This window comes from Biomphalaria glabrata, chromosome 9, assembly GCF_947242115.1.
Source record: "Biomphalaria glabrata chromosome 9, xgBioGlab47.1, whole genome shotgun sequence".
Classification (NCBI taxonomy): Eukaryota; Metazoa; Mollusca; class Gastropoda; family Planorbidae; genus Biomphalaria; species Biomphalaria glabrata.
Genome location: NC_074719.1, coordinates 6,991,408 through 7,006,809, shown reverse-complemented (window position 1 = coordinate 7,006,809; position 15,402 = coordinate 6,991,408). Strand labels below are relative to the sequence as shown.

General features: G+C 34.5%; 1 protein-coding gene across 2 annotated transcripts; it reads right to left on the bottom strand.

The window, feature by feature from the left end:
- Positions 1 to 2,810: 2,810 nt before the first annotated feature.
- On the bottom strand, positions 2,811 to 14,708 carry LOC106070887 (YLP motif-containing protein 1-like). Of its 2 annotated transcripts, none has more exons than XM_056039995.1 (9): positions 14,503 to 14,708; positions 9,255 to 9,496; positions 8,868 to 9,116; positions 8,307 to 8,350; positions 7,157 to 7,826; positions 6,978 to 7,021; positions 5,843 to 6,506; positions 5,664 to 5,707; positions 2,811 to 4,407 (listed from the first exon to the last, which is right to left on the bottom strand). In XM_056039995.1, exons 1-9 carry the CDS (start codon positions 14,514 to 14,516, stop codon positions 3,697 to 3,699), a joined length of 2,682 nt encoding a protein of 893 aa, XP_055895970.1. In that variant the 5' UTR covers positions 14,517 to 14,708; the 3' UTR covers positions 2,811 to 3,696. The 2 variants fall into 2 exon arrangements, with proteins under 2 accessions (XP_055895970.1, XP_055895969.1); XM_056039994.1 differs by having other exon boundaries at positions 2,813 to 4,407; positions 8,484 to 9,116; positions 14,503 to 14,707.
- Between the last annotated feature and the right edge of the window lie 694 nt (positions 14,709 to 15,402).

Sequence of the window (15,402 nt, the reverse complement as noted above, 5' to 3'; positions counted from 1 at the left end):
GTCTTCGAAGTTCACATTGACACCATTTATCTTGCACCTAGCACATATTGAAAATAACTCACACATGTCGATTACAGTGAGCACCAATGTTGCATAAAGTAGGCTATGTATTTGGTCTGGACAGTTATTTTTATAAGATGTTATTTTAAAATAACTCCACAGTGACATCTATGATACTTATATTTGGTAAAACGATAAAACTTGCAGCAATTATAGCTAAGGTGCCAAATCTAACAGGGAATAGTCAAGTCTTTTTACAAAGCTTATATTAGCTTACTCTGTCTGTCTGTATGTCTGTCTGGTACGATGTTTAAACATGTTTCTTTCTCCATATTCCCGTTCTCGGATCAAGCTGAAACTGTGCACAATTATTCGTTGTACCTGACAAGACATGAATCAATAAAAAAAAAGTATTAACCAATTAGTAAATTAATTATTAGGAATTAATTATTTTGTTTGATATCGAAATAAGTGGAATAAATGCTACTTAATGAGAACTGTGGAAGTATATATGGATTTAATCCCCTTATTACGTTTTCCCCACTTCCCATTCTCTGATTGAATTTTTTGAATAATTATTCACAGTTGATGACAATACATGAATCAATCCAAAAATTAACCAATTAGTACTAATTATTAATATTAATTATATAACAGAAAGGGGGCTAAACCCTGCCCCTTTCAGATAAATGACAGTAAATAGCATTCTTTCACTTAGATAAGTTTTTTTTTTTTTTTTTTAAGCAATCCTTTTTTTTTGTTTCTTTTGCATGCAGTGCAGTTTGTTATTAAGAAATTAAATATATTTAGAGATAATTAAAGGCTAAGATTTTATCCAGTAAGAGTTCCATTGTCATCATGCCAACACTGTTTTGTCGAATGTGTAGAAGAATGAGAATTGGTGCATAGTTCTCTAGTCTCGAACTTTTGTATGTTTGTTTGTTTTTCATCTTTCGGATAATCTACTTCCTCTTCCAAACCTCCTGCAGAACGACGGAGGATGGCAGCGGGCAGGGTATGAACCGGGACCTTTGAGACGACCGAACAACAGTCCAGTGCGCATACGACTCGAAACAACTATGGATCATCTCATGGAAATGAGAGGAATGCCTGGTTTTTAACTATGGTCGGAATGATGTCGCCCCCACAGCTATTCCTTCTCTCAACACAGCTGATACAGCAGCATGGCAGGCTCGGCAAGGGTGTAACACTGATACAGCAGCGTCGCAGGCTCGGCAAGGGTGTAACACTGACACAGCAGCGTCGCAGGCTCTGTAAGGGTGTAACACTGATACAGCAGCATCGCAGGCTCTGCAAGGGTGTAACAATGAGCTACAAATCAGCATACGGATTTCCGGCTCCTGATTTTTTTTTTACACAGGGTTGACCCCCGAAGCTTTTCTCATGTTAGGAAATAGCTGCAGGCAGCAGAGGTTTTAATTCAGAGTTTTTCTTCTTCTATGTGGGTAGCCATGAAAGAATGAATCACCATCATCAGGATCAGGCTCTTTAACACAATTGTCAAGCTAATACTACTTTACGGAACAGAGACCTGAAGAACCGTCACCACCACAAAAAAAATACAGGTATTCATCAATACCCGCCTCAGTAAGATTCTAAGATCTCAAATCAGGAAAACAGCCTCCATTGAAGTAGATTCAGAAACGCTGGAGATGGGTAGGTCAAACCCTTCACAAACCTGCATCTAACATTACAAGGTAATTCCTCACCTGGATCCCCCAAGAAAAGAGGACGAGGGAATGGACCAGGAATACGTGGAGATGCTATTTGGAAGCAGATGGGCAAGACGTGGAGATGCTATTTGGAAGCAGATGGGCAAGACGTGGGGACAGTTGGAGAGACTCGCCCAGAACTAAGATGCCTGGAGAAAGCTGGTTGGTAGCCTATGCTTCAGACAGGTCCACAGGATGAGATGAAGTTTCTGATGCAAAAAAAGGCTTAATTAATGTGCAGTGAATTTTTATTTGGGATTTCCTTTGATTGTGTGATGTTGTAAAAGAAAGGTGATTGGAGACAGTATAGATCAGATTACTACATGTGCGTCACTTACACTGCCACAAGAACTTTTCTTTCATTTCAGATATTACATTTGTCAACTACTTTGTCTTAATTAAGATCATTCTACATTAATTACATGATTTTAAAACATTTTTTTTTGTTATACACATGATTAAGTTCCATTCTTTAATGTTGTTGTTTTTTTGCTAGTTACAAATTGAATCTTCAAAAGCATCAGATACTTCACAGCTACCTAGTTCAGCAGAAGTGAAAACTTCAGCTACAACTCCTACATCTCATACAGGAAAAGAAGAGAAAGCTAAGAAATCTGGTAAAGCAAGCAGCAAGGGTTCTAAAAAAAAGTAAAAACAAAAACTCCATATGAATGAACAAAACAATTCTTTTTTGTAAAAATTTTTATTAAAATTGTGACTGTAAATATGACAATAAATGAATTTATAGCTAGAAGTTATGCTGGAAATGGAAATCAGATGACCTCAATTTTAAAAAAATGTTTTCATTTTCTGACATTTTAAAGAAACATCAATATATACACAGATACAAAATTTGTGGGGTTAAATACAAAATCTTGATGAAGCATTCTTTAAAAAAAAAAAAAAAAGACTGTACATATAAAAACATTTTTTTTTAAAGTAGATAGTAAATTGCATGACTTGTCTGAGGTATAGTTACCATAAGTACATTGAGCAGGAAAGTGAAAGACAATGTAACATTTTTTTGTTGGCACGTTGGCAATAATTAAATACTTCCATGATTTTATGCTTAAATTGTATTTCGACTGCGAATTGCCACATGAAAGTATCTGGTGGTTGAACTGAGTAATAAATAATAAATTACAGAATGAACAATCTCATCATCAATGTTTTTGACTGTACATGTCAAATGAAATAATACTGGATAAGTTGCTCATAGTTACTCACTCCATTTGTTACATACAAAATATGAATAAAAGTAGGATTAGGGAAATCCTCTTGAGGTTCTCACACAAGGCAGGCATTTTCATATCTGCAATCTTTTTTATTTTGCACACTTAAAAAAAAGTAATGGTTAAAATACATTATCAAAATGGTCCATTAAAAAAATGCATTAAATTTACATACATACATATTTACAGAACCCAAAACCAAAAATATTAATGACAGTTTCACATTGTCAAAACAAAATATATAATTGTACATTTACAGCGTACTAAAAATTATAAAATAAGTTGCCAAGATAAAAATAGAATGTAGCATTAAATGTTGGTTTTTACACTTTACATAAGCATTGCCAAAAGTTTTCCTTCAGATGTTGTTTTTGTATTTATGTAATAGACGGTGTACATTCCTTATTAGCATTTATCAATAACTGTTTATGTTTTTTTCAAACTTTTATTTATATATAGGTAAGTTAATAAACTATTCTTTATTAAAGATTACAATGACTGTATTGTCATATCACTGTCATTAAGTTATCTTTATAAATATCTTTATATTTGATGGTTCCCACAACTAATTTAGAAAATGTATAAATAGGTTCACATAAACAAAGAATGGAAGAAATAAATTTTAAATTACATTTGTTCATAGCAGTCAAGTATTTTTGAACAAAAAATAGATAAAAATTCTTCACAAAGATTTTCTTATCAATATGGCTGTGTTGTATGGTGTTTTCTGATCAATCATGTTTCTTTAGCAAGCTAGAAACTAAGTTAACAATTTTTGAAAATGTTCTGTGAAAATTTACTTTATTTGCATCAAAGTATGGCTGAGACTGTGTTGGTGGCAAGGGTGGTGATTGGGAACAACAAGTTATGGGGAATCTGGCTTGTGGTGGAGTTATAGATGGGCAAGGTGGGGGCAGTGTGGAGGGCAAAGGTGGAGGTAATGTAAGGGGAAGTGGTGGTGGTTGAACAGGAGACACAGGTTTTGGAGGAGCTACAGGACCAGGACTTTTGCTAGACAATGAAACATTTTTAGATCTTCTTGGTAGAGGAGGAACAACTTCTGTCAATGATATTTCATTTAGAGCTTGCAAAGACTGGCTTGCTTTGAGAGGGATGGATCTTGGGGAGTAAAACTGAGCCGTGGATTCACTTGACCTGCGACATCTGCTGGGCATCGGCTTGTTTCCTTTCTGAACTGATTTCCCATTCATATGTGTGCCAGGTTGTATTTGTTGATCTACTTCTTCCCTATGCTGATCACAGTCTAAACTGTGATATCTGCCATGTCTAATGGACCCGACAATGGTGAGGGATTTGGCTGGCTTTGACAAAAATTTATCATAAGAATGTTTAGGTACTGATGATAGTTGAAGAGCTGTCATTGTCATGTAGTCTGACTCTGTAGAACCTTGTGCACATCCTTGATCTTCCTCAGTTCCTTTCTAAATAAAAGAAAAAAAATCATGCAATAACTGAAATCACAAAAAGGGAAGAATTATGTCAAATAAGCCTCTACACATTAAAAATCTATTTGGATGCGCACTATATGCAAAACTAATATTAATTTTTAATTTAATTTCTTGACTAATCTACACAGAACAGGTGTGTTTCTTTAGCTTACTCAAACAATATACCATTATATATATATATATAATTTAAGCCAAGCACATAGGTCTATGCCTATATTCAGATCTAATATCTTCTTATCTTATATAATACAGATGTTACTTCAAAAAAGAAGATGATTACATCCTACGCGTCATGCATTTAGTCATGCATATTAACCAATGACTTAAATTCTGCCAACTCACTGGTTTTCCTGGCTAGCTCAGGCAACCCATTCCATGCTCTAATAGCACTAGGGAAGAAGGAGTATTTGTACAAATTTGTCCTAGCATATGGGACGAGGAATGTGCCTTTATCTTTGTGTCTTTCAGAGTATTTTATTAAATTTTGTTTTTGTATTTGAAGATTATGGTTCAGTATTTTATGTATGATTGCTACTTTACTTTTGAGCCTTCTGTCCTGAAGGCTTTCTAAATTTAGTGATTTTACTAAAGGTGTTACTCTAGTCAAATGTGAATATTCATTTGTTATGAATCGCACTGCTCTATTTTGTGTCTGTTCTAGTTTCTTAATGTTTTCTTGAGTTGAGGGGTCCCAAACAGAGGATGCATATTCTATTATTGGCCTAACCAAGGTTAAATAACATTTTAGTTTTATGTTCTTATTTGATTTATAGAAATTTCTTTTAATAAATCCTAATGATTTGTTTGATTTTTTTGTAGTTTCATCAATATGTGGATTCCATGACAGTTTTTCATTTATTATAACACCTAGGTATTTTGCGTTTTTAGTCTGTGTTACTGGTTTGCCATGAATAAGATAAGTGGAATTAATTTGTTTTAGTTTTTTTTGTTACTCTTAACAACTGACATTTTTCTGGGTGGAGAGACATGCTCCAATTTGATTTAATATGGATGGTTTACCCTTCTAAAGACAGTGTACTAAGGTTTTATGTGGCCAAGTGTTAGAAAATATGGGAGCTGAATGTTACTTTCCAACCCTGAACTTTATATAATCTCAGCATTTCCTGTGTCAAGTCGACAAGATTCTTGACTCTAGCTTTAAAAAAATTCCTCCTCCAAACCACGTTATATTACCGGAAATGGTTTATGATATATTAAGAGGAGCTTACCTTTACAGGCTCCAATTCAACACTTTCATAAATATGGTCTCCATCTAAAGATGACATAAATGATTAAACAAAATAATAATTTACTTCATGTCATGATGTGTGACTAAAATGTGACATTTAATAAGAAGAGTTTTTTTTTTTTTTTTTTTACCCTGATGAGAACATTAAAACACACTTACTGTCTTTATTTGCATCAAAGAACAAATTAATTGGCTGAGACTGTGTTGGTGGCAAAAATTTAGCTGGCAAGGGTGGTGCTGGGGAATGACAAGTTATGGGGAATCTGGCTTGTGGTGGAGTTATAGATGGGAAAGGTGGGGGCAGTGTGGAGGGCAAAGGTGGGGGTAATGTGAGGGGTAGTGGTGGTGGTTGAACAGGAGACACGGGTTTTGGAGGAGCTACAGGACTTTTGCTAGACAATGAAACATTTTTAGATCTTCTTGGTAGAGGAGGAACAACTTCTGTCAATGATATTTCATTTAGAGCTTGCAAAGACTGGCTTGCTTTGAGAGGGATGGATCTTGGGGAGTAAAACTGAGCCGTGGATTCACTTGACCTGCGACATCTGCTGGGCATCGGTTTGTTTCCTTTCTGAACTGATTTCCCATTCATATGTGTGCCAGGTTGTATGTGTTGATCTACTTCTTCCCTCTGCTGATCACAGTCTAAACTGTGATATCTGCCATGTTTAACGGACCCGACAATGTTGAGGGATTTAGATGGCTTTGACAAAAATTTATCATAAGAATGTTTAGGTACTGATGATAGTTGAAGAGCTGTCATTGTCATGTAGTCTGACTCTGTAGAACCTTGTGCACATCCTTGATCTTCCTCGGTTCCTTTCTAAATAAAAGAAAAAAAAATCATGCAATAACTGAAATCACAAAAAGGGAAGAATTATGTCAAATAAGCCTCTACACATTAAAAATCTGTTTGGATGCGCACTATATGCAAAACTAATATTAATTTTTAATTTAATTTCTTGACTAATCTACACAGAACAGGTGTGTTTCTTTAGCTTACTCAAACAATATACCATTATATATATATATAATTTAAGCCAAGCACATAGGTCTATGCCTATATTCAGATCTAATATGGATGGTTTACCCTTCTAAAGCCAGTGTACTAAGGTTCAATGTGGCCAAGTGTTAGAAAATATGGGAGCTGAATGTTACTTTCCAACCCTGAACTACATATAATCTCAGCATTTCCTGTGTCAAGTCGACAAGATTCTTGACTCTAGCTATAACAACTTCCTCCTCCAAACCAATATTACCGGAAATGTTTTATGATATATTAAGAGGAGCTTACCTTTACAGGCTCCAATTCAACACTTTCATAAATATGGTCTCCATCTAAAGATGACATAAATGATTAAACAAAATAATAAATTACTTCATGTCATGATGTGTGACTAAAATGTGACATATAATAAGAAGAGTTTTTTTTATATTTTTTTTACCCTGATGAGAACATTAAAACACACTTACTGTCTTTATTTGCATCAAAGAACAAATTAATTGGCTGAGACTGTGTTGGTGGAAGTAGAAATTTAGCTGGCAAGGGTGGTGCTGGGGAATGACAAGTTATGGGGAATCTGGCTTGTGGTGGAGTTATAGATGGCAAAGGTGGGGGCAGTGTGGAGGGCAAAGGTGGAGGTAATGTGAGGGGTAGTGGTGGTGGTTGAACAGGAGACTCAGGTTTTGGAGGAGCTACAGGACTTTTGCTAGACAATGAAACATTTTTAGATCTTCTTGGTAGAGGAGGAACAACTTCTTCTGTCAATGATATTTCATTTAGAGCTTGCAAAGACTGGCTTGCTTTGAGAGGGATGGATCTTGGGGAGTAAAACTGAGCCGTGGATTCACTTGACCTGCGACATCTGCTGGGTATCGGTTTGTTTCCTTTCTGAACTGATTTCCCATTCATATGTGTGCCAGGTTGTATTTGTTGATCTACATCTTCACTCTGCTGATCACAGTCTAAACTGTGATATCTGCCATGTTTAACGGACCCGACAATGGTGGGGGATGTAGCTGGCTTTGGTAAAAAATTATCATAAGGATGTTTAGGTACTGATGATAGTTGAAGAGCTGTCATTGTCGTATAGTCTGACTCTGTAGAACCTTGTGCACATCCTTGATCTTCCTCGGTTCCTTTCTAAATAAAAGAAAAAAAATCATGCAATAACTGAAATCACAAAAAGGGAAGAATTATGTCAAATAAGCCTCTACACATTAAAAATCTGTTTGGATGCGCACTATATGCAAAACTAATATTAATTTTTAATTTAATTTCTTGACTAATCTACACAGAACAGGTGTGTTTCTTTAGCTTACTCAAACAATATACCATTATATATATATATATATGTAATTTAAGTCAAGCATATAGGTCTATGCCTAGATTCAGATCTAATATGGATGGTTTACCCTTCTATAGACAGTGTACTAAGGTTTTATGTGGCCAAGTGTTAGAAAATATGGGAGCTGAATGTTACTTTCCAAACCTGAACTATATATAATCTCAGCATTTCCTGTGTCAAGTCGACAAGATTCTTGACTCTAGCTATAACAACTTCCTCCTCCAAACCACGTTATATTACCGGAAATGGTTTATGATATATTAAGAGGAACTTACCTTTACAGGCTCTAATTCAACACTTTCATAAATATTGTCTCCATCTAAAGATGACATAAATGATTAAACAAAATAAAAAATTACTTCATGTCACGATGTGTGATTAAAATGTGAAATATAATAAGAAAAGATTTTTTAATTTTATTTACCCTGATGAGAACATTAAAACACACTTACTGTCTTTATTTGCATCAAAGAACAAATTCATTGGCTGAGACTGTGTTGGTGGAAGTAGAAATTTAGCTGGCAAGGGTGGTGGTGGGGAATGACAAGTTATGGGGAATCTGGCTTGTGGTGGAGTTATAGATGGGCAAGGTGGGGGCAGTGTGGAGGGCAAAGGTGGGGGTAATGTGAGGGGTAGTGGTGGTGGTTGAACAGGAGACACAGGTTTTGGAGGAGCTACATGACTAGGACTTTTGCTAGACAATGAAACATTTTTAGATCTTCTTGGTAGAGGAGGAACAACTTCTTCTGTCAATGATATTTCATTTAGAGCTTGCAAAGACTGGCTTGCTTTGAGAGGGATGGATCTTGGGGAGTAAAACTGAGCCGTGGATTCACTTGACCTGCGACATCTGCTGGGCATCGGTTTGTTTCCTTTCTGAACTGATTTCCCATTCTTATATGTGCCAGGTTGTATTTGTTGATCTACTTCTTCACTCTGCTTATCACAGTCTAAATTGTGATATCTGCCATGTTTAACTGACCCGACAATGGTGGGGGATGTAGCTGGCTTTGGTAAAAAATTATCATAAGGATGTTTAGGTACTGATGATAGTTGAAGAGCTGTCATTGTCATGTAGTCTGACTCTGTAGAAAATTGTGCACATTATCTATTTTTTGATTAAATGAGCTAATTGAATTTAAGAATACAATTAAATTGAAAAATAAGTGCTTAGCTAATTATTCTTTAATGTAAACAAATAGTTGTACCAATAATATACTCACCACAAGAATGCCTGTCTAAACAGTTGTCTGTGATAGTAGCATCTATATCTATTTTGTTAGGCCATATTGAAAGATCTGCATTGCTGAGCATTTCTGATAAGAACTTGACAACAGCCTCTAATGATGTCTCATTCAGACGTAGAGACTGAGCCAAGAATTCATTTGGGTTGACTACGTCCTCCAGCAAAGAGGATAGGGTATCCATTTTATCTTTATACATAATTACCTCAGTCCTTGGCATTCTTGGGGAGAAAAATACAGACATGTTAAGATGTTTGTGAAATTTTTGTAATACGCAATTATAAGAATAAACAATTATTAGCAGATCCCAATTAAAGTGGGAAACTTCTTTATCCGGCTGCTTTGCACATCTAGGAAGTAAATCAACAAGGGCAGAAAAGCAAATATGAAGATATATCAAGTCAGAATAACCTGAGTCAGAATAACAAAGTTAAAGTTATTTTTCTTATACCAGTTTTATGCCATTTGGGCTCAAAAATACTGTCTCTCTAAAACAAAATCAAATTATTAAAACAAATAGTAACTCTTGTTTTCTTAAGGAGACAACATTGACTAGCAACTTTAAACTGCATAACATAACTTATTAACTAACTACATGTTGGTTCTTTCAAAGTAGGGTATAGTTTTGTCCTATATAATTTTAAGATTATCACTTCTTTGTACATACATCTGCTATGTACAAATGCACAAAAACAAACCTCACTGATATGGTTCTAATAAAACAAAAATGAATTTTCATTTTCATGAACAATTTTACAAACCCAAATCATATAGCCTAATGGTGCTACTTGTAAATACACTGATCTACAATGTTACAAACATACCAAATCATATAGCCTAATGGTGCTACTTGTAAATACACTGATCTACAATGTTACAAACCCAAATCATATAGCCCAATGGTGCTACTTGTAAATACACTGATCTACAATGTTACAAACCCAAATCATATAGCCCAATGGTGCTACTTGTAAATACACTGATCTACAATGTTACAAACCCAAATCATATAGCCTAATGGTGCTACTTGTAAATACACTGATCTACAATGTTACAAACCCAAATCATATAGCCTAATGGTGCTACTTGTAAATACACTGATCTACAATGCTACAAACCCAAATCATATAGCCTAATGGTGCTACTTGTAAATACACAGATCTACAATGTTACAAACCCAAATCATATAGCCTAATGGTGCTACTTGTAAATACACTGATCTATAATGTCGAGTTTTTAAACACTTTTTGTACATTGGATCCAATTTTAATTATTGTGCAAGTTCCATTTAATATTTTAATCATTTTTAAAAGTCCAAATAGGATGTAGGAAAATGAATGGTGGTTGGTCATTTTGCTGGCCACATGACACCCTGATTAATCATGAGCCACAGAAACAAATGACATTTACATCATCTGCCATAGACATTAAGGGATGGGCTCTGATTAGTGTGAATTGAAAGCTGATCATGTATTGAATTTTTCTGTTTAATCCTTAGTGTACTTTTTACTTCAACTAAATGTTAATGAACAATGAATATTTAATGAATTAATCATTTAAAAAACAACACAAAATTTAAAATAAATTTTAATAAGGAAATAACATCTACCTTTGTTTAATAATTTTGTTTTTGTTATTTTTCATCAGATCAGAATTTCCAACTTTGCTTAAACTATAATTTATTTATAGTAATGTCAGAACACTAAACCATAGTTATAAACTAAGTTAAAGTAAATCTAAGCAAAGCTGTGATCTCTATAAACATTTGAATACTCCTATTGACTATACAAAATGTAATAATATTTTATCAAATTGGAGTTTCAAGAAATATGACATGTACTTAAGTAAATGTGACAACATAAAAACATAATTAATGAAATAAAAGGAAAGGAAAGTACATTTCAAACAAACATGAAAATTTCTTTCCCTCATATTAGAAATCCACCTTTATGTTCTTTAATTTAAGATCTTGTATTTTATACTAATGTTGACAACACAATACAATAGTGAATGAGATAAAAGTAAGTTATATATCATCAAAGCTATTTAAGCCACAGTTGTTTCTTTTTATCTTGTTAAGTGGAGTACAATTTAAGTGGCTATTAATTTTATTGACCATTTCCTCTTAGCTGAAAAGCCAGTGTTGTCTCTTTGAAACCAAAGCTTATTTTCTTGGTAACTGAAATTTGGATTTTCCTTTAAACACCTATACTTTCCGAAATGGCTGTCCTGTAGGCAAAATCTTTTTGCTTAGCATGTCATATGTACCTAACACCACTTTTTTATACTTGTCACAAATAACACAAGTTCCTTGTGAGTTTGATGGCTTATAAGCATCTTATTGCTTAGCCTTATTTTAAATGGTCATTCTCTCTGTTCTACTGAGTGCTTACATTCAGTCAAATATCATATTGTAACATGTCATTGCGTAGAAAATCAAAGCGAGGATCGTTGCAACTTGTGTACAAGTCAGAGGTCATCAATAAAACATGTAATTTAAAAAATGATTTCAGATTAGTTACTGTTTAGTCGATCTATTTTTATATGTGAATGGATAATGATACTTTAGAGTAGACTTGTTGAACTTATCTATTAAAGAATGACTCTTAGTAGTAGTATTTATTGATTAACATGCATGACTAGATTGAAACATAAAATGCGTTAAACATAGATATCTTCTTGTTTGAAGTTAAGTCTGTAATATATAATATAAGATAAACTGGATAGATCTTGTGACAGTTTAGTTTTTAGGCCTATAGATTGATAAGATGTAGATAGAGCCTAGATCTATTCTTGTAGTAAAGCGACTAGGCCTAATATAAAGGATTGTGACTAGACTAGAGTCTAGATCTAACAGAATCTAACTCTGCCGAGTAGGCATGTACTAGCTGATTCGTAGTTGTTGACTGTATGGTATCAACGTGCCACTGAAGTCAGTTTCGTTTTGTTTCCTTGTTGCATCTATAGTCGTGTCAATAGTAATAATAAAAGAGTAGAAATGTGTAGCTTGGAGTGTCAAAACCGCATGTAGGCCTCCTACTTTTTTTTATTCCTTGCGATTTAGCATATCGTAACAAATACGCATTTAGCGAACGTTAGACATGTCTGCATCCAGATTTAGTGTAAATAACCCAAATGCAGAAGCACTGAAAAATCTATTTTTGGAAAGATAATGGCATTTTATAGGGTGATCGAAAAAAAAAAAACTTTTGTGGAGATCTCTTATTCAGGAAAATTTTAACTATCTTATCGGATAGTCGAAAATGGATAAAGTTTTAACAGATCTAATTAAAATATAGTGTAAGGAAGTTTTACACTTAATGCAGGTCGATCCAAGTGGCTAGCCGAGTAAATTTCTTCTTTGGCATCATCATCGATTTGTCAAAAAGGTACTATGCGCGTAAAAAGATGCGCGATGACACTTCGACTCTATTTGGCTTTATAAAAAAAACTCGAAGCTGGCGTTCCATTAGAATGATTAGATGATTAGTATTGTTCCATTGTAGAGTTGAGAACGTTTTGGGAAAACCCGGTGTCTATAAACTAGTTCATCGGATTTTTCCACTCGACAAATCTAAAAATATGTGCTTTCTCGGAAATTACCCGCTGTCATGTAAACATAAAATTTGTCTGCTCAGCATCTTTGCCTTCTTGGTGTAAACGTGAAGAAATCAACAAATAAACCTACTTGATGGACATACAACTTTTAATATATCTAGATTTAAATGTTTACTAGGAATTTAGGCACCCGAATAATTAGGAACCGGATAATTAGGCACTTTTTGACATGGCGGAAAATTATGCACTCTTTAATAAATGACCATAATTTTGAAAATAATAAAAAAATATTAACGCATATTTTATCCTTAGACTATGGGCTATCGGTGATGACGTTAAAAAAAAAAGCAACTATAACGAACTAAAGAAAAGTTGAAACAAAATGGGGAAAAAATGACAATCATGAGAATGTGTGGAAACAAATGACTCCTAAGTCATTATATAATATAGACATTACAGGATACAGGGAGGGGAGGTAGAGATGATTCTCCACTCATTGCTTCCCTAAGTTTGATTGGAGAGCTTTTTAAATTGATGATTATGCAATTTGTGTAAATATTTAGTTATAATGTAAATACTTTAGATTAAAAAGTATTATAAAATATTTTTATTATGTCGGGGAGTGTTGGCGATAAATATAATCGCAATCGCCCTCTGCTTGTGGGAAAGGGAGGGGTCGAACTTTTAAAATGGGATGGGTGGGGGGGGGGGCACACACTCCCACTTGAAGGAGAGGATTTCTCGCAGGTAGATATAAACTTGGTCGTAAAAGTTACATAGTGAATTTCAAGGCTACACAATGGGGTCAAGGGTACGGAAATAGATCAGCATTGTACATAAGGTATTAAAATGAAAGTCTGGAGAAACCTGCCTTCTTATAGTAGGAATGGGAATGAGCAGGAGGGCTTTGTGCGCGTTAATTATAGGAATTACATATTTTGATAAACTAACGTAGTATTCATATTTTATAACAGTATTAATCACTAGTATTATCAACACGCCTCCTTTATATCATTAATGGGTAACCCCTTTAGGAAGATATATTGTGTGAGTGAACAGGTGCGTTACCTCCTTCAAAAATTTTTTAGTGTGAATTAATTTTTGAAATTTATGAAATATAATATTTATATAAAATATATATGGTTGGACATTGCAAAACGGATAGAAATCACGATAAAATATCATGTTTGAAAATTTTTAAAAAGTTTATATAAAAGACAGATGAGTTAAAATTTCTATTTCATTTTTTTTTTAAATTATAGATACTTATTCTGCTTATAGCAGATTGTTGATGTTCCAATTTAACCCCGCTTTCTTTATCCTAAACCAAATATATTTACTACAATTTTCGAAAAGGTTATGATTCCCCCATTCCTTTTGTGTTCAGTAGGTACCACATAAAAAAAATTTGCCCTTCAGAATAAAAAAGTTTCATACACGCATTATTAAACACACATTTATATAATTAAAAAACAACAACAAAAACACTCGTTTCCCTAACTTTCAACACTGCCCAATGAAATTTAATTATTTGTATTACTATTATTAATGAAAAGATCATACCTAGTGCTAAGTATTAGTAATTTTAGATTATTTAGTTTATGTATTTTAATAAAATAATGTAATAAATATTTGTTTAAAGTGTTTACAAATGAAATAAATGCCTTACCTGCTTTTTTTCATGTCAGTAGTGTCTTCGACTTGTATAATCCTTCTAGCGAACACTAAATGTAAACAAAAAATACACAAGTCCCTACAAGGAGAAACCCACCTAAAACTGAAACTATACAATTTTCATTGACAGGACCTAGCTCTGTCTGGTAACCACGCCGTGGAGAGCTCTAGTAATAAACAAACGAAAGCGAGGCTGTCCAACCTTGAGTTTGAACACTGGTCATCGGGGTAGACCATCTGTAATCCAATAGGTGTCCGGCCAAGGCTTTTGTTTACCTTTGCAGACGCTGCGATAACACACACCTATGGCAAAACCTCGCCACCTTGACACTGAAAAGAATTGCGCGCGCATTTCCTTACAAGGTGGAATTGTTTGATAATTGTTTTGTTTGTCAAGGGTTTTCAGCACTTTATTTCTCGCAATCAGATTTTGTAACGTTGGATAACCTTCTCAAGCATCCAGTATCCCCAACAGATAGGCCTAACCTTCTCAAGCATCCAGTATCCCCAACAGATAGGCCTAACCTTCTCAAGCATCCAGTATCCCCAACAGATAGGCCTAACCTTCTCAAGCATCCAGTATCCCCAACAGATAGGCCTAACCTTCTCAAGCAGTGTTTATTCAGTATCCCCAACAGATAGGCCTAACCTTCTCAAGCATCCAGTATCCCCAACAGATAGGCCTAACCTTCTCAAGCATCCAGTATCCCCAACAGATAGGCCTAACCTTCTCAAGCATCCAGTATCCCCAACAGATAGGCCTAACCTTCTCAAGCAGTGTTTATTCAGTATCCCCAACAGATAGGCCTAACCTTCTCAAGCAGTGTTTATTCAGTATCCCCAACAGATAGGCCTAACCTTCTCAAGCAGTGTTTATTCAGTATCCCCAACAGAT